Source organism: Nyctereutes procyonoides, unplaced genomic scaffold (assembly GCF_905146905.1).
Source record: "Nyctereutes procyonoides isolate TBG_1078 unplaced genomic scaffold, NYPRO_anot_genome, whole genome shotgun sequence".
Lineage (NCBI taxonomy): Eukaryota > Metazoa > Chordata > Mammalia > Carnivora > Canidae > Nyctereutes > Nyctereutes procyonoides.
Window position 1 is genome coordinate 11,787,889 of NW_026575041.1, and position 27,242 is coordinate 11,815,130.

At 39.2% G+C, this 27,242-nt stretch overlaps 1 protein-coding gene across 11 annotated transcripts in view; it reads right to left on the reverse strand.

The window, feature by feature from the left end:
- DLG2 (discs large MAGUK scaffold protein 2) overlaps positions 1-27,242 on the reverse strand; it is an 885,772-nt gene that overhangs the window by 331,689 nt on the left and 526,841 nt on the right. For all 11 annotated transcript variants that reach the window (XM_055320441.1, XM_055320437.1, XM_055320439.1 and 8 more), the window contains one exon: positions 25,100-25,256. In XM_055320441.1, coding sequence (XP_055176416.1) covers positions 25,100-25,256 — 157 coding nt within the window. The remainder of the gene's footprint in view (positions 1-25,099; positions 25,257-27,242) is intronic.

A 27,242-nucleotide genomic window follows, 5' to 3' on the forward strand; every position in this document is an offset into this window, starting at 1 on the left:
CTACCTGTGGTCACCTAAAACCAAAGAATCTTTTTCTAAGGAGTTGCTACCAGATGTCTCTATTCTAAACTGGTGCAATTAATTTTGGACACTGTATTTTCCTAGACTGTCTGCCTGGGCAAGGAGTTTTGCTTGCCTGGTAAGTGGAAACAGTCAACAAGTACTTATAGGATTGGTGCCGGTAGTTTGCTTTCTTATAGGAACCTGTTTTTCCATTGGAAGAATATATTCCCCGCTAGTTTTGTGTGAAGTTCAAATGAGATAATGCACAGAATATAAAGTGATATTATTATCACAGATAATGTAGGTTTTAATACCACACTACAGAAGTAATTATAACTTAAACCTGTAATCACAGAAACTACAGCCTAGAGGTCCTATAAACTACCCCAAACATAAGATAGATCATCTATCTAGATTTTATTCAGAAAAAAATTACAATTGTTTGCCCTTTAAAGATGTTCAACATTTGCTTTCATTGCCCTCTAGTGGTTGTTATACCAAAGACGGAACTACATTTTTGACATTTTTATTTTTGAGATATTTAGGCACAATCTTATAAACATTCTTTAGATACTGTTACATTACATATATTCCTATCATTTGGTAATAAGTTAAGAACCAACCTATAGGGACAGTACTTAGCACTGTGTCCTGCACAATATAGATGTACTAAGTCGTGCATTAGTGGTTATGCATCATTTCATTGTCTTCACAAAGAACCTACTGATTTAAAGTAATAACCTAACTTTACTCATTTAGTAACTATTTAGAGGATATCTATTATGTGTCAGAAGCTCAAGACAGACATTTTCCCGGCTTACACCAGTGAGAAAAATGGAGTATTAAATATGTCATTGCAAATTAGCATGGCAAGCGTGATAAGGAAAGAACTGGGTGTATGTGTGCATTAGGAAACTCTAACCTGGGTATGTTTCTGTGTGTCAGGGGTGGGATTTGAGAGAGGAGACATGAGAAGGCACTTTGAGAGTATAACAAGTACCCTGAGATCTGAAGGATTAATAGAAGTTATTCAGAAGGATATCGGGTGGGGGGATTATTCCAAGGAAAGACATGATGTTAAATGAGGTTAGATAATAGAGAAATGAGGGTTTTAGAGATGAGGGCAGACAAAAATTTTAAAAAGCTATATGGGGGAATTTAGCCCTTATTCTCATGACTAATTTATAACCAGTGGACTCTGACAAAGCACAAATGCATGCATGGCCTTCACTTTTTATTTTTGTTTTTTATTTTTATTTATTTATTTTTAAACAAATTCTGTCTTTTTTTTTTTAAGATTTTATTTCTTTAAAAAAAATAAAAAAAAGGGGGATCCCTGGGTGGCGCAGCGGTTTGGCGCCTGCCTTTGGCCCAGGGCGCGATCCTGGAGACCCGGGATCGAATCCCACGTTGGGCTCCCGGTGCATGGAGCCTGCTTCTCCCTCTGCCTGTGTCTCTGCCTCTCTCTCTCTCTCTGTATGACTATCATAAATAAAAAAAAAATTAAAAAAAATTAAAAAAAAATAAGATTTTATTTCTTTATTCATGAGAGACACAGGCAGAGGGAGAAGTAGGCTCCATGCAGGGAGCCCGACGTGGGACTTGATCCTGGGTCCCCAGGATCAGGCCCTGGGCTAAAGACAGTGCTAAGCCGCTGAGCCACCCGGGCTGCCCTATTTTTGTTTTTTAAAGCTCCTTATTTAAAGGGAAAATTCTAGTTATTAATTATAAAGTAATTGTTTAAGAAACTTTCAGTGTGTCCTTTTCCAAACACAAAGTTCAAACACATAAATTCCTAGAATGCTGGAGCTGGAAGAGCCTTGAGAAGTCACAAGTTTCCCTGGTCTCACTTTGGATGGGAGGGTTGTGTGTGTCAAGGATTTCCTCAGATTTCACCTGGCTGTACCTGGAAATTGCTTTTCCTTGATCTCAGATTCCTCAGTCTACAATTCAGAGGCCTACCTCATGTCCCATATCTCATGTCTCATGGGCTCGGGGCATTCAGAATTCTTAAGCACCTGGCTTCTCACCTCTGTACTGGACTGCATGCTCTCCTTTTGTGATCTGATAAAATGGTGGTTTATCTTAAGCTTGCAGGAGGATCTGGGAGGGTCTTCTTATTACTAATTAGAGTGCAAATCCAACCCAGAATGCCAGTCAGGTTTTGCTCCTATGAAGGAATTCCCTGGCCTCTCTGTCCTTTTCTTATGGCATAACTCTGTGTGAACTGACTCATTTCTTCTAGACTAAAAGCATCTTGAGGACATGACACATGGCTTAGTCATCACTATATCCTATAAAACAAAGTAATTTGGGCACTGAAAGTCCCTATCAAGTTTTCTGTAGGCACGGATGGGTGGATAAATGAACAGAGTGGGAGATCTCATTTCCTAACAGAAGGTTTAAGTAGGTGTTAGTAAGGGAATGATAGATATATTATCTTAATAACTTGTATTAGATTTTTTGCAAGGAAGAATATGATTTTATAAAATACAATGGGGAGCCATCTGAGTTGAGAGGAGAGTCTCTTTTAAGAAGGAAAGATAAGAGTTGTACTCTTTTTTGTTAAAAAAAAAAAAAAGACCATGACTTTGAAAGTAGTAAGAGATTAGGGAAATCAGCACAGACAGAGAAAAATCTGGGCAGCATGGGAAAGAGAAAGATATCTGACATTCAATTTAAGTTTTTTCACATGTTTGATGTAAACCACTGCCAGCTTTTTGAGCCTAATGTACAGTCTACCACACACAAAGGGGATACTAGTGAAGACTTATTTATGTCAGACAGAGAAAGAAGATGTTTTCCTGTGACATTCACAATTTCAGAGATAACTAACGCATGCACATGTACAATGAATAGCAAGGCAGGTCGAAGAATGAAAGAAACATGTAGTTTATACCTTCCTTAATTCTATCATAAATGTGTCAGTAGAATAAAAATATATGAAAAAAATGAGCCACAATTTAGTCATTATGTTACACAAAAAACATGAGAGATGTAGGCAATAAATGTGTTTGTAGTTTGGATCACAGCATCATTTGCAGCATGGTACATGAGGAAAGTTTGTTTCCAGGGTAGACTTAAACACAGAGAAATAACAAGCAATTAGATTATATGGAAGATTTACTACTGGCCCTTCACTGATCCCTCTCTTTCCTTCAAGCAGTAGAATCACTGATCAGTCCCTGTTAAGAAAGGGATAACATTTCTCATTTTGAGGTTTCTCAAGCAATTTTGGCCTCGAAGAGCTCCTGGTTGATTCTCAGTGCTTTGTTACTTGTAAAAATGGTACTCCCTCAATATTAAAAAAAAAAAAAAAAAAGCAAAGCCATACATACTACTTTTAGTTTTTAATCCAGTTTTTATTCCTGAATTATATTTTAAAAATCTAGCATTATGATAACCAGTTTTAAAACTTAATCAAATACGATCAGGGTGGGACGCCTGGGTGGCTCAGCGGTTGAGCACCTGCCTTCAGCCCAAGGCGTGATCCTGGAGTCCCTGGATGGAGTCCCACACTGGGCTCCCTGCAAGGAGCCTGCTTCTACCTCTGCCTCTGTCTCTGCCTCTGTCTGTGTGTTTCTCATGAATAAATAAATAGAACCTTAAAAAAAAAAATACAATTAGGGCAAAATCCCAGCAAACAGGTCAGCGATCATCAGTGTACACAGTTTTATGCAAAATCTTTTACTGCCATCTGGTGGCATTCTCGAGGAATAACATCCGTCTCAACAGGCTATTTACTACATATCTTCGAGTACTAGGTTTGTATTCCACAGTATATGAAAATATCTGGGAGGTGTATATATAAAAAAAGAGCAGCTAAGTGTCCAGGTTCCCATTTAATTTAACCACTTTGGATGCACTACTTAATTTCTCTGTAGCTTGACTTCTTCACGAAAAGTACAAATTATAATAATGGTGCATCCCATCCCCTGTCTGTTTCAAGTTTGCTTTGAGAATTAAAACCTAACATTGGTCTATAAACCAGAAAGTATTCAGAAACAATCGATTTTTATCCTTGTTATCATGCAGCACCACTAGATCGATGATACTAAACATTTTGTAAGCAACAAGATAGATACGGTTCTGACTGAAGAGTCCAGACCTTAGTGCCTGCCTTCAGAGGGATTTATCTTGTCTTCAGGGCTTTGGGGACAAGAGAGTAGATGTTTCAGTAAAAAGAATCCCTGGAGATCATTTCTCCTGGAGCAGATAATGACATGGGTCTGGGGACTGAGGAAGGGGTATTTTCGTTTCTACTGGTTTACTACTGTGGCTTCTTCTGCTACCCTTGGGATACCATCCACTGATTCACACTTCAGTCATTTTCTTGTCACCTTTTCAGCTTAGTATTTCTCTCCCAAACACTTAAGTGTTGGAAAATGGAGGCAATGTGTCAGATCCTAGATGACACTGACAACTTAAAAAAAAGTCATTTGTGCATTTCAGGGAAAAATTTGCAACCAAACCCTCAGAAGATCTTTCTTCCCCTAGGGAAGGTTTCTTCAAGTTCCTTCATTCACTATTCAGCACTCACGGACACCTCTGTGTGCTTAACATTGGGTTAGACCCTGGGACGCAATTATGGTCAAGGCACAGCTCAAGGAACTCAAACTCTGTTGAAGAAATATTTATGAAAATGAACCAAGACCAAACCAAAAACATGGGGTGTTATTTAGCTGTGGGGACACAGGGATGGGGGAGGAAGGGAGAGGCTATTTCCCTGTATATCTGAGCTCCACTTATGGTCTCTTGTATGTCCTTTAATTTTGCCTCCCTCCCTGTTCAATAAATTTCTCCCTTCTCTGAACTCTTGAAGCTCTTATAATAATTAGTTCACCTGGTGGTCATCTCAGACGTTTTGCCTGGTTAGTTTTCACCAAACCAATCTCTGGCATACTTTCCTACCTGCAACTGATCTTTATAATTAGAATCATTTATAATAGGCTATGGCTTCAAATATAATCCTTATTCCTTCCTGCCTGATAGGTTTTTATAATTTAATTTTAAAATGTACTAAGCATCTACTATATGTTAGGAATTGTGGTTTTAGCAGTTCTGAGGCATTCAGTTTTGAGACATTGTAATTTCAGAACATGAACACCTCAACCTCCACCACCATGGGAATTTCCATGGAGACAAGGTAAGACAGGATTTTCTGCAGGGGAACCATTTGTAGTATCTAGAACTATTGTAGCATCTGTCTGTTCTTACTCCTTTCTCCTTCCCAAGATTCTCTTTATAATCCCATACATTATCCTAGTTCCTTCTGCCTCTTAATATGGTCTTATTTAAGAATTTGTCCTCCTTCTTCCTGCTCTGACCTGCCATTAGACTGAAGGCCCTGGAGGGCAAAGGTTGAGTTATTTAACTCCTTATTCTTAAAGCTTGCCATGTCATCATGATCTTCATGTGAGTCTCAGAAGGATCCTATTCCCATTCTGCATGTGCCTCTCCTCTCTTTTCCATTAGCCTGCATGAGTTAGGTGAGTCCCCCAACCTAGGCACTGGCTGGTAGTTCATACCTCATGATCCATGATTGCTGCTGCTTCAAGTCCTCCTGCAATTGCATAGAACATGGGCAGAGGTTAGGAAGCAAAGGCCAAAGTGTCCTTTGGGAATCTGGGGGTAGTAGAAATGGAAATAGCTTATACAAGGGCAGAGTGCTGCCGATGGGGTGCTCATTGACTCTCCTTTTGTGTGTCAGCTATTGAGAATGGTCGCTCTATATGGGGAAATGAGTGCTGGTGGTGGCAGCGGTGGTGGTGATGATGATCAAGGTTATACTTGATGTCAAGGAACTTATTATTTATTTTAAACAAAATAGTAGGAGGAGAAGACTAAAACAATGTGATTGTTCCTTTCTATCATATCTGCCATGCATTATAACCATGCTCAGCTGGGTCTCTCCTAGGTTAGCACTCCACGAAGGTGGGATCAATGTCTGGTTCAACACCCTCTTCCTTATAGCACCCGGCATAGTACTTGAGTTATGCTTTCATATTCAGCACAAAGTACGAGGACCTGTACAGGAGCCAGTAATTCAATGGTAAACACAATGGATCAAAAAGAGATATTCAATTAATCAAAGAATAAAAATAATAATTTGTCATGTATATGATGTGTTTTCCATTTCTTCCACTCAATATACATATATTTAGGCGAACTGATAAATAAATCACTAATTTCCCCCCTACATCAACACACAACAACAACACGCTGTTTCTATTAACATAAAAAAGTTGTTATAAAAACAAACAAAACTCTACCCTCTAGTGGCCATCCCATTCTACTTAGCCCTTCTCAGCAAAACTCAGGAGATAACTGCAATCACTGCCATGAACTCCTCTGCTATTCTCTCAGAAATCTGTTCTGTAAGGATTCTCACTCGATTATACTACAGACACTGCTTTTTCATTTGAATCAGTAAGTTCTATGCTGTTAAATTCAGCAGTTAATTTTCTGTTCCCGTCTTGGGTGACTGACCAACAGCATTTGAAGCAGTTGGTCCCACTTTCTGGAAAAACTTTTCTTCTTAGCTCCCAGGTTCTACTGGATTCCTCCTCCTTTGTTGGTCCCTCCTCTTCTCCCCGAGGAGGACCTTTGTGTGCTATAGGCTCAGTTTGTCTCTACCTGTTACCTTCTCCACTTGGAAGATAGTCTCCAGCTCAACCAGTAGTATCTCTGCTTGTTTCATGTTCAGGTAGAAAATCTTGCAGTCATCCTCTATGGTTTCCTTTTCCTTTTCCTCACATCCAATCTTTCAGGAGATCTGTTAACTCTCCCTTCTAAACAAATCCAGTATCACTCCTCACTTCCCCCCTTCTACCACAGTTGTCCATTCCTCCACTGTCTCTCATGCTGGTTATTCATGTAGACTCCAAGCTTGCTTCCTGCTTCCATCCTTGTCCCTTGGTCCCCCTGTCAACAAGCAGCCTGAGTGATCCTCTTAAAATATAAGCAAGTTCATATCATGTCACTTTTCTGCTTATAATCCTCCATGGCTCTTCCTGTTTCTCAGCGTGAAAGTCGTGTTGTTACAGAGGCTGAGAGGCTGTTCTCTCTATGACCCATCCATTAGCCCTCTGTCCTCACCTCCTATTCCTCTTCCCTCCTCCTACCCCAGAGTGGACCCAGGACACTGGGCGTGCACCTTACACAGACTTGATGCTGACTGTCCTCCGTCAGACACTACATGGCCCACTTTTCCTTCCTTCAAGTCTTTGCTAACATGCCACCTTCTCACTGAGGCCCACCCTGACAACCTTGTTTAAATTTCAACTCCTCTCTCTACATTCCAAATTCCTCTTGCTTTTCCACTGGTTTTCTACATCTTCTAATAGATTATATAATTTACTTATCCACTACTTAAAAAAAATACATTGTTTGCTTTTCCCACTAGAATGTAAGCACTATGGGGCAGCAATTTGTCTGTTTCTTCTCTTTTCTCCCCCAATTCTTATATCCTTGATACTTACAATAATGCCTGGCACATAATGGCTCCTGAATAAACTGTTGCACAAATAAATGAATGAGTGAATGAATGAATAAATGCATGACTGAATAAGTAGTTCTCATTAGAGACTATGCCAATGGCTTAACTACATTATTTGATTCAATGCCCTCATCACATAGGAAGTTCCAAGTGCTTTAGGAGCTCTGTACCAGAAATGGGGATGAATACTAAATATAGCACCTCCAGCAATGTGGCCTGGTATTAAGTGGCCAGGAATGATGGCCTCAATGATAGCATCTTTAACAGTCTGTCCTTCAGCAGGATTTTCTCCCTGGCCTCTGACCTTGCATCCTCAGGCTTGCTGAAGATCCAGGGACCTATTTGTTATTTCCCCAACAAATTCCTTTTTCATTTAGGTCACCCAGATGTCCCAGAGTCCAGAACTCCAGCACATAAATTAACCATGTTGCCATTAGGCTTTTTTCCTAGAGTAGTTAGCATTATAGGTGAAGAAGCTGGTTGTGATAGGAAGCCTACCTCTGGTGTCCAACTGGCTTGGGTTAGAAAATCACTAAACTCATCAGTTTCTTTCTGTATAAAATGGTAAATGGTCTCTTTCCAACCTATCCTGAAGGAATGCTATGTGGATCAAATAAGATAATGTCCAAAGCAAGGGACCTCATACATAGAAATGGTGAGGCATATATGTAAGGCTTATTAGATATTAGCTAGCAAAGTAGGTTAGTCAGAGGCAAAAGTAAATTGGAGCTAAAAATCAGTCCACTTTCAGTTGAGGATCACTCCTTCCTTACAACCTGAGATCTGTGCATGGTTTTCCCTTTATTGGGGGTCAGCTGTGATAGAGCATTTTCAATACTTATGTGGAGAAGGCTTAGGATCAAGTGTTTACCCCTTGAGGCTTATTGAGGAACTCTTATTCATCTAAACATCTTTTTGGAAGAGGAGTAAATATTATAAACATATTTTATTTTATTTTTTTTTCATTTTTCAGTTCCAAATATTTTTTATTTTCTTTTTTTTTAAATTTATTTTTTATTGGTGTTCAATTTGCCAACATATAGAATAACACCCAGTGCTCATCCCGTCAAGTGCCCCCCTCAGTGCCCGTCACCCAGTCACCCCCACCCCCTGCCCACCTCCCTTTCCACCACCCCTTGTTCGTTTCCCAGAGTTAGGAGTCTCTCATGTTCTGTCCCTTTCTGATTTTTCCCACTCATTTTTTCTCCTTTACCCTTTATTCCCTTTCACTATTTTTTATATTCCCCAAATGAATGAGACCATATAATGTATAAACATATTTTAAAATTAAACAGCCCACGGGGCACCTGAGTGGCTCAGTTGGTTAAGCATCTGCCTTCAGCTCAGGTCATGATCCCGGGATCCTGGGATTGATTGAGCCCCATGTCAGCATCCCTGCTCAGCAGTGCTCTGCTTCTCCCTCTCCCTCTGATAGTTCCCCTGCCTGTGCTCTCTCTTTCTGGGTCTCTCAAATAAATAAATACAATCCTTTTTTTAAAAAAGATTTTATTTATTTATTCATGAGAGACACAGAGAGAAGGAGAGGCAGAGACACAGACACAGAAGGAGAAGTAGGCTCCCTGAAGGAAGCCCAATGTGGGACTTGATCCCAGGTCTCCAGGATCACGCCCTGGGCTGAAGATGGCGCTAAACCTCTGAGCCACCGGGGCTGTCCAATATAATCCTTTTAAAAAAATTAAACATCACATATTTAGCATTAGAATATTTATTTAATATTTTCCTGATATGTTGGAATTCCTATTTGTACATTAGAAAAGGGTTTGATTTGGAAAACACATTCCATTGGTCAGAAAGCTAAAAGTTTTAAGATATTCTGAATCTTCAGGACAGAAGGTACCCTTTGGCCCATTTCTAGATAAATACAACTGAGAGGAGCCCTGGGATTCCCAGCTGCCTTCAGAGAAGAGGGTAAGGATGAGTCTTTCATTCATTCATTAAACATTTGCTCAGTAGCTGGGTTTTGGTAAGCAATGGGATGCAGAGATGAATCAGATATAGTCCTTGCCCTCAAGCTTCAGAGAATCTATATATACAATGACTTCCTGTGGTGGCCCGTATCTCTTCTTGCAAATGCTCTACTGTTTTAGGCATTTATGTCTTTCTCACTAAATGGACTTAAAGTGTGGACAGCCTCAGACATAAGCAAACCCCCAAAATCAGTTTTCTGAAGGCTGCCATTACAGAAAGAGCATAGCTTTGAAATCAGAATCAACCGAGGTTCAAATACCACCATTATTGCTGATTGGCTGTGTGATCTTAGGCAAATCACTTCATGTCTCTGAGCCTTCAACCCGACTAGAATTTGTTGAAATCATAGTACATTACATTACTTGGTACTCAGCAGATACTCAATAAATATTAGGCATTTTATCCCTACTTCTCCATGTTCTCACTTTGTCTTTGTTGGGAGGCATCCCCTGTGGAAAGCCTTCTCACATTCCTGGGCTGGGCTAATGACAGCCTCTTTTGTGCCCATGTGCTTCCCCACAACTTGCCATCAGTACTTCCGGTGCTATATTGGAAATAACCTATTTGTGTATTTGTGTATGTGTGTGTGTGTGTGTGTGTGTGTCCCCACATGGGCCTGTTTGTTCATTAAGGACACAATATTTTTTCATGTTGGAACCTTAACACTTTGTAGTTTTTGGCATTTAGTAGATGCTTAGTACATGTCTGCAGCTTGATTTTATGTGAATAGGTTAATAAGTTCTATGTAAAGAATATCCTTTATCTAGTGCTCCACAAACCCTTTCCTCATTTTCATTTTTGTCTGATGAGGATCTTTCCAGATTTCCTCTTTGGTCTTAGGTATTCGGATTACATTCTCCTCACTGCACCTCAAACTCTGCAAATAATCTTTCAATGTGGACATGTTACTTCTCCCAAATAAAACACTTGCATGAGTTCTCCTGGAGATTAGTTTAAGGCAGAATTTCTAAAAGTATATACTACTAGATAGTAATTCATATTCCAGGGGAAAAAAAGATTTTTTAATTAAATATATTTAGAAAAAATGCTTTAATAGCACTTCTTTATTTGCTATAGGATTTCTCAGATCCTTCATTTGAGCATGAGCCTTTTTTTTTCATGGAGCATTTCACATATCTAGTATTATACAGAATGCATTTGTAGAACTATTACTTTGAAGAAAAATTGGAACTGGTATCACTGAAGGTCAGACTTTTGAAGGCTGCATAAAGTTGAGTTATGAAATAGTGCACGATATAGTGCACTTTAAGTGCATGTTTCACGATACTCTTCTTGCTGCATCTATACAAGTTGTGATATAGAGTGTTAATAGCAATAAGCAGTACTTAAGAAATGGATCAGAAAATAGCAAAGTTAATTTTGTTTTGCTACCATGCCCTTAAAATTTGTTGGATTTATTCCTTTGATGGGCGCCATTTATTAACCAGATTCTGTCAGACAATGGAGATGTTTCCTAAGTATAATCTAGGGCAATACACAAGTTCTCCGGTGCCCTTTAAGTAATAGAAGGCGCTTGCTCACTCTGAATTCCTTTGCAGAGGAAATTTAGTACACACACTGGTGCCTGTGGGAGTTTCTACCCATAAATGTGGCTATTCCTTTCGTTAGAAAAGTGGAACACTTCCTTGTGGATTGCCAATAAATAATTCCTGTCCTGAGCCCTCCCAGGTGACCCACAACCCTGGCTGCCAGAAGATTCCACTTCCGTACAATCCTGTAGCAGTGAAACTATGGTCATTCACTGTATGGACTGGTGCTAAATTGCATGTACCAAGTTGCTAAATATTTTGAGTAGTAGCCCTGATTGGAGGAAAAGGAAAAAGCCAGGGTGGCTGGGATGGACAATATATGGGAGAAGGAGAAGCGGTGTATATGCAGCCAGTGGGGTCAGCATGAGGCAGGTGCTATAAAACCTTGTAGGCCATATTAAAAATTTTAGACTTTATGTGAAAAATGGCAGAAACCACTGAAAATTTTTAAGAAAAGGGGAGAAATGACAAAGGCTCACTCTTTGCAAAGGTTGAAAGTTTATATGTGACAGGGGATGTCTATGCATCCTGGGATATCTATAGGAATAAAGGACTTGGGGAGCGTAGCTACACCGTGCTGAAGTCCTACCCTTTGGCAAGTGGGCCAGGGGTCAGCTTGGATGGTGGGGCTCTGAAGCTGAGGCTGAGGAAAATCCTCTCCCCTGGAGCCTTTTCACTGGCCTCCCTGTTTTTATTTGAGGTGGTCCCTGAGCAGGGGAGCTGCTGGGCTCTAGGGTAGGCATGAAGACAAATCCAGCAAAGTGGAGAGAAGTTTGATTTGGTTCCACAACGGAGAGGCAAAAGCCAGAGACCCAAGAGCCAGTGAATCTAGAGAGGGTAGGATTCAGCAGATGCTTAAAACAGGCGCACAAGGTCTGGGGCAGGCTTCACATGGTCTCGGGCCAGAAACCTGAATTCAGGTGGTCTGGATTGGGACAAGAAGTCTTCACCTTTTTAAAAACACCATCAGTTCTACTTGGTTAGATTTTACTTTAGAGTTGTTTAATAGGGTCCCTGACTGAGAGAGAACCCTCAAGTTCCTGACACCTTGATAAGAAAGAGCAAGAGGGCAGGGAGGGGATACACACAAAATGCATTGTTGTTTAATGTGTCAAAAATGCTCATAATTCCCCTCAGCAAATACAGTTTCTTTGAGAACAATTTTAAGATGGGCCACTGATTCCAAAGCTATCTATAGAGGACAGATATCTACTCATTTTCCCGAGGGAAGCTGTGAAATCCCCCTTACTCCAAATGCAGATGTCGAGGCATTCCTGCTTGGAAATATATAGTGCTGCGCTTAAGCTAATTTTAGTTTCTGATTCTTGTCTGTCTTCTGGTGGGAAAGATGGGAGTGGGTGGAGCTCAGCCAGAAAAATGCTAGGGGTGAAGGTTTTGCTGGAGTTTGGGTGACTCCAAGTGTTGAGGTTGAAAGGAAAGAAGCTAAAGGTGCTGTTGAGGTGAGAGGTTTTTTTAAGACTTCCAGTCTAAGCTGTAGTAATTTTGAGACAAGGTGACAAAGCAGCACAGAGCTAGAGGGATTGCTCTTGTCTCCACATGTGCACAGGCCTCAGAGCCTCTCTGGTATCTTGGGGAGTGCTGGTCCTCTTAAGAGGATCACTTCAGGGAGTCAAAGAAATAATTTGGGACTTTTGGGGGAAGGCAGGAGGCTGGATTTCAGGCATAATATTGGAAGTGAAGTTGAGTTGTCTTTTGAGGTAACAAGAGAAGGGTGACTTTATCAGTATCCCAGGATGATGAATAGTGTATACATTGCTCAAATTCTATTTGAATAACATAATAATAAGGATCTGGCAAATAAGCTCTGAGCAGGAAGACAGTAAGTTAACCTGAGAATGAATGAAACATCCAGGTGATTTGTGACTCATTTTTACTCTTTCTAAATCCATAATACAATTTCAATTTCAACATAAAAATGCAAAATTATCTATTGTACCTTCACCTCAACAATTGCAGCATTGCACTTTTGGCAACACTTATTCCAAGCCATCTATCTCGGAACACAGTTAGTTAAATACTTAAAAATCCATCAAGGATGAGTTTTGGAGTTAGCAAGATCAGCTGGGGTGCTCTTTTTGAGGTTTCTGAGGAATGAAAAAACTAAAATTGCTTGCTGACACAGAAAAGAATCTCTTTGTAGGGGTATTACTTCTACATGCTCTGCTCCACGTTTTTCATAACAAAGCATTGAAACAAATAATAACAGAAGCATTTTTATCTTTTCCTCTGCAGGAAGAATGCCTGAGGAGGCAACTGCACTAGTTAATGTGATTGCATGCTGAACGTCCTAAATTCTCCTCCACCAACACTTCAAGAATATGGTTCAATTATTGGATAAGAGTTTCTACAACAAACGCTGGAGAAATAGAATACATAAGGGGGAAATTTAAAAAGATCACTCACATTACATGTACAGAATGCAGCCTATGGTTATGATTTCTTTATCTTTCAGCTTCCTAGCTACCTTAGTTCCGTAGTTTTGGCGGGAAGCAGAAAGTGGAGGCTTATAATAAAGCCCTACAATGGAGCTTTTAGATATTCCACCATCTGGTTGCCATGTTTAAATGATGCATGAACAGTAGATGGCGCCCACAATCTTAAACAGTAAAAGGCTAGTTGATTTTCTTCACAGACAAGAACGGCTACCTTGTTCTGAAAAGAGTCAAGTATGGGAATTAGAAAAATATCTACTCACACATTTCCTACTATTGTTGTCTTGTGAAGTGCTCCTTACATGAGGGTTTAGTGGTCAAATACCTTTGGGAAGAGAATGCCTCTGAGGAGACTCCCAATGTACACTAGTTAATGAGATGTTTTTGAAAATTCTTCAGTGAAGAAACCTGGTCCCAAGGAACCCTTTCTCTCAGTAGCACCCTAATACAATCCTTCTCTTCTAGTGTCCTGGAAAATACTCTTTGGGAAGTGCTCATCAAGTTCAAGCCCTGTTCCAAAGAAAGAATAACTCAAACTCTATAAAAGAGGCCTTTTTTGACATGGTTATCTGACACTTTTTTTAAAAAACTAGACATATTCTAAACACAAAGTTGTTAGTAGTTATAGCAGCACTGACTGAGTACTTAAAATATGATATGCTGATTTGAAATGTTTGGTCTCCTTTCTTTCCTCAGTATGCCATCTACATCTATACTATATCTACATCTATACTTATAACCATATCTATAGTTCACATGTAATAGATATGTTGATACATTTACCTTCAGGCTGTGAATACTTTAAGGACAGGATATTTATCTCATTCTTTGAGATCTCAAATCCTAGTACAAAATCTGTCACATAGTAAGTCATTAATAAAATAAATTATCTCTAAAGTTTGTATAGACTGTGTGGGAGAATAATTCTAGAAAGCAGGAAGGGACATTCTGCCCCTGATTACAAAGTTAATTATCTCTTTTTCAAGTCTCTTTTCAATGAAGATCACTTGACACAGAAAAGTGGACAGCTCTTCTCCATGGGGATTCTAGTTCTTTCTGAACTTGCTACATTACTGTTAGCATAAGTTATTTACAAAATAGTCTTACATGATGTAGTAACAGAATTTGTATTTAGCTTGTGATTGTTATTTAGAGTTTTTGTTCTTGTTTTTTTTTCCAGAAAGATATAGCTTGTCTTTTCATAACTAGTGTAAGCTGTAGATGCAAAATATCATATCCTCCATATTCCATTGTTAATAATTGTGTTCTGCTGTTTTCTTTCCATATTGTAATGTCTCAGCTTCTTGAGCCTGTTTAATCTTTTCTTTTAGTATTAACCAATGGAATTCCAATACTGAACCTTGAAACTAGCCAATTACTAGCCACAGTTTAAATAGCTTTTTGCAAACTAAAAAAGAGAAATGTTGCCTCTTCCTTTTTGATTGCAAAAAGCAGACAATATTGTTATCATTGAACTGTCTTTGCAAGTGATATACATAAGAAAGGATGTGAGGGAGGGAAAAGATGGTGGAAGAGTAGGGGTTCTCAACTCACCTGGCCCCACAAACTTACCTAGATAACTTTCAAAACTTCCTGAACACCTACGAATTCTGAGATTTAAAGAGAGAACAGCTAGAATGCTTCAGAGAAAAGTTTTTGCTTCTAACAAGGTAGGAAGGTGAGAAAAAAAAAGTGGGGGAGGGGTCCCTTGAAGAGCCTGGCTAGTGCCCGGCCGCAAGAGCCTCTGGGACAGGAAAGCCCAGTCTTGGAGAAGTGGGGACTTTTAAAATCCACATCGGATTCTCCCCAGATGGAAAAGTGCTAGCAGGGAAACCGGGCAGGATCCCAGGAGGGGCAGTGAGGCCTCAAGATTCCTGGAGTCACTATAAGAGGAGGGGTGCCCGGGGGAAAGTGCACTGCAAACCGCGGTCCCATCTCAGTAAAGGGCTGGAGTGCGAAGCCCTCAAGGCATTTGGGAGAAGCCAGTCGGTTAAGCTACAGATGGAGGGGTCTGTACCCCATTCCCTTTGGTAAATGCAGCCCTGGGATTATGGGTCCAGCAGCACAGGCCCCAGATCCCAGGGTGCAAACAAGACACAGCCCATGATCCTGCACTCCCCCCGGGACAGGTGGAGGCGGGGAGGGCACAGGACAGCAAGGACTCTCCTGATGCCAGTCGCCCTGGAGCTGCAGATCAGCGTCCCCTGCCACCCTGGGAGAATCTAGGCCCGGGGCACTGACTGTGGTAGTTACTGTGGGGAGCTGACTCCAGAGCTGGAGAGCTGGCTGCCACCAGTGTGATTGCTCCTTCTTGTGTCACCCTGTGCCTGGGATGGGCAGGGCCACCAGGGAACAGAGGCCTCAGGAGGTCAACAGCTCCCACTGTGCCCAGCACCCGGTGGGGGGCAGAGCATCTCCACCAGGTACACACACCTGAGAGTCAGCACAGCAGGCCCCTTCCCCAGAAGATCAGCTGGAAGGACAGGGGAAGAGCAAGTTCTTGACCAAGCAGCACTGGAAAGCTCCAGGACTGAGGGAAAATAGTATATAAAACTAGCAGGTCCTTTTTTTTTTCTCTCTCTCTTTCCATTATGACTCGTTTTTATATCAGACTAAAAATTTCCAATACTTTTTCTCTTTTCCCACCTTAACTACAATATTTTACCAGCTCATTTTAACTTTCATAGTTAAAAATGGTAGATATTCAAGATACGCTTTTTTAAAATTTTTGCCTCGTTTTGTTTTACTTAATACCTTCTAAAACATGACCAACATACACCCAGAACCAAGTGGAATACCATGTTGGTTCATTCTGTGAGATTATATTCTCTCTTCATTCCCATTCTGCTCCCCTCTTTTATCTTGTTTATGTTTTGGTGGCCAATGTTGGGGCTTTATATAAGTATTGCTGGTTTATATAAATTTGGGATTGAGCATCATCTAACATACAGAACAAAATATACTCAGAATCAAAAGGATCACCCTCTAGGATCCCTCAGGTAGACTACATTGTCTCTCCACTACCACTTCCTCATCACCACCATCCACCTCACCTTTTTCTCTTTTTCCTTTTATCTTTACTTCTTTTTTTCTTTTTCCTTTTTTTCTTCTTTGTTTTTGGCTTTTTATTTTAATACCTTTGTTCTAAAATTTGTCTTTCACTTCAGTGGTGCTTTTATCTTGTTCTATTCTTTTTCTTTTATTTTCTGGTCTCTGACCTCTTCAGAATCATCTAGGCTGTATTTTACTTAGGTCGTGGTTGATATTTTTGACTCAGTCTACTCATACAGCCACTCTGCACTGGACAAAATGACTAGAAGGAAGAATTCACCACAAAATAAATAACTGGAAACAGTACTCTCTGCTACAGAGTTATAGAATTTGGATTTCAATATGATGTCAGAAATTCAATTCAGAAGTACAATTATAAAGCTACTGGTGGCTGTGGAAAAAAGCATAAAGAACTCTAGAGACTTCATGACTGCAGAATTGAGATCTAATCAAGCCAAAATTCAAAATAAATTAAATGAAATGCAATCCAAATTGGATGTCCTAACTTCTAGAGTTAATGAGGTGGAAGAGAGAGTGAGTGACATAGAAAACAAGTTGATGAAAAGGAAGGAAGCTGAGGAAAAAAGAGAAAACAATTAAGAGCCCAAGAGGAAAGGCTTAGGGAAATAAATGATAGGTTTAGAAGAAAGAATATACATATAGTTGGGATTACAGAAGAAGCTGAGAGACAGAGGACCACAAAGTATATTTGAATAAATAATTGCTGAGAACTTCCCAAATCTGGGGAAGAAAACAGGCATTCAGGTCCAAGAGATAGAGACACCCCCAAAAAATCAATAAAAACCATTCAACAACTTGACATTTAATAGTGAAACTTGCAAATTTCAAAGATAAAGAGAAAATTCTTAAAGCAGCATGAGACAAGAGATTTTTAATTTATATGGGGAGAAATATCAGATTAACAGCAGACCTCTCCACAGAAACTTGGCAGGCCAGAAAGGGCTGGCATGACATATACAGGGTGCTAAATGAGAAGGACATGTAGCCAAGAATACTTTATCCAGCAAGGCTCTCATTCAGAATAGAAGGAGAGATAAAGAGCTTCCAGAATAGGCAGGAACTGAAAGAATATATGACCACCAAACCAGCTCTGCAAGAGATATTAGGAGGACCCTGTAAAAGAAAGAGGAAGCCCAAAGAAACAATCCACAAAAGCAGGGACTGAATAGGTAATATAATGACGCTAAATTCATATCTTTCAATAGTTACTCTGAATGTGAATGGGCTAAATGATCCCATCAAGACACAGAGTATCAGACTGGGTAAAAAAGCAAGACCCATCTATATGCAGTCTACAAGAGACTCATTTAGACCTAGGGATACTTCCAGCCTGAAAATGAAGGGGTGGAGAGCCATTTACCTTTCAAATGGTCCTCAAAAGAAAGCTGAGTAGCAATCCTCATATCAGATAAATTAAAGTTTATACAAATACTGTAGTAACAGATGAAGAGGGACACTATATCATATTTAAAGGGTCTAACCAACAAGAGGACCTAACAATCATGAATATTTATGCCCCTAATGTGGAAGCTGCCAAGTATAGCAATCAATTAATAACCAAAGTAAAGAGATGCTTAGATAATAATACACTCATAGTAGGAGGCTTCAACATGGCACTTTCTGCAATTGACAGATCTTCTAAGCAGAACATCACCAAAGACACAAGGGCCTTAAATGATACATGGGACCAAATAGATTTCACAGATATATACAGAACTTTTTTTTTTCTTTTTAAGATTTCTTTATTTATTCATGAGAGACACAGACTGAGAGACAGAGAGAGTCAGAGACACAGGCAGAGGGAGAAGCAGGCTCCTCACTGGGAGCCCTATGTGGGACTCAATTCTGGATCCAGGATCACGACCTGAGCCAAAGGCAGGTACCCAACCACTGAGTCACCCAGGTGTCCCTATACAGAACTTTCCATCCAAACGCAACTGAATACACATTCTTCTCAAGTGCACATGGAACTTTCTCCAGAATAGACCACATTCTGGGTCACAAATCAGGTCTCAACTGATACCAAAAGATTGGGATTATCCCCTGCATATTTTCAGAACACAATGCCTTGAAACTAGAACTCAATCAGAAGAAGAAATTCGGAAGAAACTCAAACTCATGGAGGTTAAAGAGCATCTTACTAAAAGATGAGTGGGTCAACCAGGAAATTAGAGAAGAATTAAAAAGATTCATGGAAACTAATGAAAATGAAGATACAACTGTTCAAAATCTTTGGGATACAGCAAAAGCAGTCATAAGAGGGAAATACATCACAATAAAAGCCTCCCTCAAAAAATGGAAAAACTCAAATATACAAGCTAACCTCTCACCTAAAGGAATTGGAGAAAGAACAGCAAGTAAAAACTACACCAAGCAGAAGAAGAGAGATAATAAAGATTCGAGCAGAACTCAATGAAATAGAGACCAGAAGAACTGTAAAACAGATCAACAAAACCAAGAGTTGGTTCTTTGAATTAATAAGAGAGATAAATCCCTAGCCAGCCTTAATAAAAAGAAAAGAGCAAATACTCAAATTAATAAAATCATGAATGAAAGAGGAAAGATCACAACCAATACCAAGGAAATATAAACAATTTTAAAAAAGTATTATGAGCAGCTATATGCATACAAATTAGGCAATCTAGAAGAAATGGATGCATTTCTGGAAAACCACAAATTACCAAAACTGGAACAGGAAGAAATAGAAAACCTGAGCAGACTATTGAAACAGTGAGGAAATTGAAGCAGTCATCAAAAACCTCCCAAGACACAAAAGTCCAGGGCCAGATGGCTTCCCAGGGGAATTCTATCAAACAGTTAAAGAAGAAATAATACCTATCCTACTCAAGCTGTTCTGAAGGATAGAAAGGGATGGAATACTTCCAAACTCATTTTATGAGACCAGCATCACCTTAATTCCAAAACCAGACAAACACCCCACCAAAAAAGAGAATTATAGACCAATATCCCTGATGAACACAGACGCAAAAATTCTCACCAAGATACTAGCCAATAGGATCCAACAGTTCATTAAGAAGATTATTCCCCATGACCAAGTGGGATTTATCCCCGGGATGCAGGGGAGTTCAGCACTCGTGAAACAATCAATGTGATAGATCACATCAACATGAGAAAAAACAAGAACCATATGATCCTCTCAATAGATGCAGAGAAAGTATTTGACAAAATACACATCCATTCCTGATTAAAACTCTTCAAAGTGTAGGGATAGAGAAACATTCCTCAATATCTTAAAAGCCATTTATGAAAAGCCTACAGTAAATATCATTCTCAATGGGGAAACACGACAGGGATGTCCACTCACCATTGTTATTCAACGTAGTCCTAGAAGTCCTAGTGTCCGCAGTCAGACAACAAAAAGAAAAGGCATTAATTGGCAAAGAAGAAGTCAAATTTTCCCTCTTTGCAGATGACATGATACCATATATAGAAAACCCAAAAGACCCCATCTCAAGATTGCTAGAACTCATACAGGAATTCAGCAATGTGGGAGGACACAAAAACAATGCACAGAAATCAGTGGCATTTCTATACACTAACAATGAGACTGAAGAAAGAAAAAATTAAGAAATCAATCCTATTTAAAATTGCACCCAAAACATAAGATACCTAGGAATAAACCTAAGCAAAGAAGTAAAGGATCTATACTCTAAAAACTACAGAGCACTTCTGAAAGAAATTGAGGAAGACACAAAGAGATGGAAAAACATTCCATGCACATGGACTGGAAGAATACATATTGTGAAAATGTCTATGCTACCCAGGGCAATTTACACATTCAGCTCAATCCCTATCAAAATACCATGGACTTTCTTCAGAGAGTTGGAACAAATCATCTTAAGGTTTGTATGGAATCAGAAAAGACCCCAAATAGCCAGGGGAATGTTGAAAAAGAAAACCAATGCCGGGCTATCACAATGCTGGATTTCAAGCTGTATTACAAATCTGTGATCATCAAGACAGTTTGGTACTGGCACAAAAACAGACACATTGATCAATGGAACAGAAGAGAGAACCCAGAAATGGGCACTCGACTCTATGGTCAACTAATATTTGACAAAGCAGGAAAGACACTGGTAAAAGGACAGTCTCTTCAGTAAATGGTGCTGGGCAAATTGGACAGCCACATGCAGAAGAAGGAAACTAGACCATTCTTTTACACCATACATAAAGGTAAACTCAAAATAGTTGAAAGATCTAAAAGTGAGACAAGAATCCATCAAAATCCTAGAGGAGTACATAGTCAACAACCTTTTTGAACTTGGCTACAGTAACTTCTTGCAAGATACACCTATGAAGGCAGAGGAAACAAAAGCAAAAATGAACTATTGGGAGTTAAGCAGGATGCAAGCTTCTGCAAAGGAAACAGTCAACAAAACTAAAGACAACCTACAGAATGGGAGAAGATATTTGCAAATGACCTATCAGATAAAGGGCTAGTATCCAAGATCTATAAAGTACTTATTAAACTCAACACCCAAGAAACAAAAAATCCAATCATGAAATGAACAGAAGACATGAACAGAAATTTCACCAAAGACATACACATGGCCAACAAGCACATGAGAAAATGCTCTGCATCACTTGCTATCAGAAAAACACAAATCAAAACCACAATGAGATACCACCTCACACCAGTGAGAATGGGGAAAATTAACAAGACAGGAAACAACAACTGTTGGCGAAGATGTGGAGAAGGGGATCCCTCTTGCGCTGTTGGTGGGAATACAAACTGGTGTAGCCTTCTGGAAAATAGTGTGGAGATTTCTCAAAGAGTTAAAAATAGAGCTACCCTATGACCCAACAATTGCACTACTGGGTATTTACCCCAAAGATACAGATGAAGTGAAACACCGGGACACCTGCACCCCGATGTTTATAGCAGTAATGTCCACAATAGCCAAACTGTGGAAGGAGCCATGATGTCCATCGACAGATGAATGGATAAAGAAGATGTGGTATTACATACAATGGAATATTACTCAGCCATCAGAAAGGACGAATATCCAGCATTTGCTTTCACATGGATGGAACTGGAGGGTATTATGCTGAATTAAGTAAGTCAGTCGGAGAAGGATAATCATCATATGGTTTCACTCAACTGGGGAATATAAGAAATAGTGAAAGGGATTATAAGGAAAAGGAGGGGAACTGAGTGGGAAAAATTAGAGAGGGAGACAAACCATGAGAGACTCCTAACTCTGGGAAATGACCAAAGGGTTGTAGAAAGAGAGGTGGGCAGGGGGATGGGGTAACTGGGTGATGGGCACTGAGGGGGACACTTGATGGGGTGAGAACTGGGTGTTATAGTATATGTTGGCAAATCAAATTCAATAAAAGAAATGACAAAAAAAAGAAAGGGTATGATATCTGAATGTCAGAGACTGTTGTAATAGTCTATGAATTATAGTCTCCAAGAAGACTATAACTCTGATTGGTTGCCTTCTTTTACTATGTGGTTCTGCTGGTATTATTTAAATGGATACATCTACTTTTGAAAACCAAAATACTTATGAACTTTCTTTGTTGAGTAATAATATTATTTGTTCATCCCTATTTCTACCATATGCCGAGAAGTTGAAATAAATAAAACCTATACATTTCTCATTTAAACAAAGTCTAATGTCATCTCTGTGACTCATTATCTTTACACTTAAAATGAACATAATACGAGGGTGGCTGGCTGGCTCAATCTGTAGAGCAAGGGACGCTCGGTATTGGGGTTGTGAGTTCAAGCCCCAAGATTGGTGTAGAGCTTACTATAAAAATGAGCATAACAAGGCACAGGGCGGTTTCAAGATTAAATTGGTCATAATAGTGACTGACTCAAAAATAACATGGAAGTATTAGCTCTTTATAGTTTGTGTGCTCCTGAGTGTAGTGCTCACACAGAGCAGTACTCAATGGGATAAGAAAATGTGGAATGAGATCATTGACAGGTTTTGAAGGGAGACTGTGCTTGAAGAGAAAGAACAGATTTGGGGTCAGGGAACTTGATTTTGAGTTCAACATCATAGTCAGTAGCTGTAGAGCTTTGGAAAAATCATTCAGCCTTTCTGAATCCCCTTTTCCTCATATAAGAAAGTGAGAGTAATAATAACTCAATCCTGACACTTAGAATTAATACACATGAAAGTGCTTTGTGTGTGGGAAAGTGCTATGCCAGTGTGAATGCAGACTTCGCCAGTGGCATAGTAACAGTGGGATCCCTGGGCTACAGATTTTGAGTCAGGATGATGACAATATATAAGTATGTTCATCTTAGAGTTTTAGAGTCCATCTGGGAGGCTACAGTGACTTTGTAGAGCATCACCACATTTATTCAACACTTTTTCATTCAACAAACATTGCTTGGGAGACTGCTATGTGCCAGTCACTATGCTAAATGTCGAGGACACAAAACCATGTAAGATGGAGAATTTGCTTTCAGGGAGCTTTTGTCACTTAGAAAAGAAATGTCAATAAAAAGAAGTTATATCTTATACAGATGGTCCCGGAGTTAATGACAGTTTGACTTAACAAATTTTCAACTCTGTGATGGTACAAAAGCAATACATATTCACTAGAAACTGTACCTCAACTTCTGAATTTTGATCTTTTCCCCGGCTAGCAATATGGCATACACCCTCTTGTGATACTGGGCCATGAGTGGCAGTTCCCACTCAGCCATGCCATCATGAGGATAAACAACTGATACACTTATAACCATTCTGCACTCATATAACCATTTTGTTTTCATTTTCAGTACAGTACCAGTAAATTATATGAAATATTCAACAATTATAAAATATAAAATAGGCTTTTTTAAGGTAATTTTGCCCAAAAGTAGGCCAATTTAAGTGTTCTGAGCATGTTTAAGAAATGCATTTTTGACTATAATATTTTCAAGTTGTAATGGGTTTTTCAGGATATAACCTCATCATAAGTCAAGGAAGATATATATAGGGTACCTGTGGGTGGCTCGCTGTTTGAGTGACTCTGCCTTTGGCTCAGGTTATGATCCTGGGGTCTTGGGATTGAGTCCTGCATCAGGCTCTCTGCAGGGAGCCTCGTTCTCCCTCTGCCTATGTCTCTGCCTCTCTCTATCTCTCCCATGAATAAATGAATAAAATCTTTAAAAAAGGAAGATTGATCTATCATCTATCTATCTATCTATCTATCTATCTATCTATCGATATTAAGAGTAGAGACAGTATGCAGAGGGGAGTAGTTAAAGGGGTGATATTCAGCTCTTGAATGACAGAACAAAGTCTTGCCATTGGGACCTGATCCTATTTCTCCCATACTCAATCTGTCCAGACATCTGCTAACTAATGAGTAAGTAGAGGACTTAATGTATGAGAAAACTACCAGAATATATAAGATAAGGCCATCCATTCAGAACATTGGATACTTTGCTCAGGTCAATTGACTATATTACATGGGGAATATGTGTGTAAGGGGAAGGTAGGGATGGCATGATGGCTAACAAAGATAAGGTCACTTGGAAAATTCTAGTTATAAATCACAGCTATATAACAAAGACAAGTTTTTCTAAGTACATAATGAAGACCACAAACTAAGTGTTTCATTGAGTTATGAACCATAAACTTGGCCATAAGAACTAGGCTCCTTCGATCATTTCCCATTATTTGCAAGATTACCAAAATTCCGGTACGGTCATGAACATCCACAATGTTTTTAACTACCTGTCACATAGTTTATTCCAGAAAGATAGCTTGATCTAGTGAAAAGAAGCAGTCAATAAATATTTCAATAAAAGAAAGAAGAAAGAAGGAAGGAAGACAGATGGAAGGGAGGAAGGAGGGAAAAGAGGGCAGGTGTCACGGGCATTAAAACTGAACATTTACGGGGGCCTGGCTGGCTCAGTCAAGTAAAGCATGTGACTCTTGATCTCTGGGTTGTAAGTTTGAGCCCATGTTGGGTATAGAGATTACTTAAAAATAACATGTTAAAAAAAAAAAAACGACTGAATATTTAAATCCCAGCTCTTACTCTCTCTAGTTCGGTAAAACACTGACTTAAGCTCTCTGAACCTTATTTTCTTCATCCAAACATGGGGAAATAACTTTCAGGGTGATGGTGAGAATTAAAAATTACTTTTATAAAATGTTTGGTTAAAAATAAGTGTTTAATAAATTGTTGCTGGAAGTGAGTAACAAGCACCCAGCACTTCAATATCATTTAAACCGCCACATGTACTGGAAGCCATAATGCTCTTATCCATTTTTCCCTTTTTTTTTTTTAAAGATTTTAGTTACTTATTCATGAAAGACACACAGAGATGCAAAGACACAGACAGAGGAAGAAGCAGCCTCCCCACAGGGAACCCAGTGTGGGGCCCTATTCCGGGACCCCAGGATCACGCCTTGAGCCAAAGGCAGATGCTCAACCACTGAGCCACCCACGCATCCTTCATTTTTCCTTTTTAATTAAGGTGCTTCTGGAGTCATAATTGAAAGTTACTTTTTCTCAAGTGGTATCAGGACTGAAGATTAAGAAGAAATACTCACGGACAGGATCTGGTCTCCTCTCTGGAGCTCCCCACTCAGGTCTGCTGGTCCACCAGCCAGAATGAAGGATACAAAAATACCTTCTCCATCTTCCCCGCCCACAATGTTGAAACCCAGGCCAGTGGAGCCTTTGTGCAGGACCACCTTGCGGGGCTCCCTGGAGAAACAAGTAGAAAACAGAGCTCAGAGGGTGACCTACTCAAAATTTAGGTTGCTTTTACTTTTCTTTTTTTTTTTTTCATTTTTTTATTTATTTTTATTTTTTATTATTATTTTTTTGCTTTTACTTTTCATTGAGATATATGATACCAGCAATTCACTACCTATAAAATGGCTTCCCAATGTAAGATACATTAGCACCTTAAGAAAAATGTTAGTATCAGGGCAGATACTGCAGTTTCTCACAATAACAAATGTCAAAATACCATGCAAAGTCATTCCTTAATTCCAAAACATTTTCTTACACTGGACTTACTTCCATTTTTTCTTTGTTTAAAACATCTGTTTTTGTATTTTTAAAAAACTGAAACATAATTGACATATAACATTATTTAACTTCAGGTGTATAATGTTATGATTTGACGTTTGTACATACTGTGAAATGATCATCAGAATGAGTCCAGTAAACATCCTCCACCACACATAGTTACATTTCTTTTTCTTGTGATGAGAACTTTTAAGATCTACTCTTAGCAACATTCAAATGTATAATGCAGTATTATGCACCATGTTGTATACCATGCTCCCAGGACTTATTTATTTTATTTTATTTTATTTTATTTTATTTTATTTTATTTTATTTATTTTTTTTTAGGACTTATTTATTTTAAAATTAGAAGGTTGTACCTTTGAACCACCTTCACCTATTTCACTCTCCCCACCCATTTGCTCTTCTATGGAGCACCACAGTAGTGCTCAGAAGGATGAGTGTATCTAAAAAAGAGAAGAGAATCTGGGGGACACGAGACTAGACTGAATAGGCCAGATCATGAAATATCTTACATATTCGTTTGACTGTTAATTAAAATGTACTCTGTAGGCAGTGGAGACTCACTGGAGTTTTTGAGGCATTGAGAATATTTAAATCCATTTTAGAAGCATTAACAAATGGTCATATGTAGGATTGCTAGAGAGGAGAGTGCAGTTATGATGGGAGATAGGAAAATTGGTTAGGATAGTGACTAAATAATCCAATTTTGAGAAAGTGGCAGCATGAACAAGAGTGACAACAGTGATAATGAAAAGAAAGGGCAACATAAGGGAGGAAATTTGACAGGGGAAACAGTGGATCCAGAAACTGACTCAGGCAGAAGAGGAGAGAGGAAAGAATATCTACATAATTGGCAAAAGGACAAGGGAACCGGAATCCAGGATCCTGAAGATGAGTACGATTTTGACATGCTCCATTCCAGGTCATGGTGTCTTATCCATGTGATGTTTGGAAACAGTTGGAGACAAAAGGTTAGGAATATGGATCCACAGAAAGGACTGCAAATGCAGATTTCAGGCTCATCAGTAAAAGGATGAGAGATCAAATCTTGAGCTATTAACTGAGTTTGTGTAGAGGTTAGATAACTATGGAATATAGAATTTTAAGGGACCTTAGAAGCCATCTAGTTCTATTTTCTCATTAGTAGTTTTAAAAAATGTATTCTGTAAGCCTTGGGTTTGACCAAGGCACCTTTTGTATTACCCACCCTCCTCTCAGAAGTATCCCAGTTCCACTCATTAAAGTTCCTTTTATATACTTTCCTGCACTTAAGGATGTAAGAATGGCAAGGAGCCATTTTACATTGGCTATTTTTACACTGATGACTACACAGAGTCTATTATTTGTTATCACATTCCCATGCACAAGCAACACATTATGTATCTATATTTAGCCTAATTTTGAGGAAGGGCATAAAGTGCACATACACCTTGGACTATAATATATTACAACACAATGCATTAAGTCAGAGGTAACTTGACATAGAGTCAATTTATTTTACTGCACATTTACTTTGTAAGCACTACTATACCAGTCATTGTTCCAAGAACTCAGAAAGTTTATAGGCAAAGCAAACACTCCTGCCCTGTTTAACCAAATACCTGGGTGCCCTGTGGCCCAGTCAGGATGACATATGGAATTAACTAAACATCA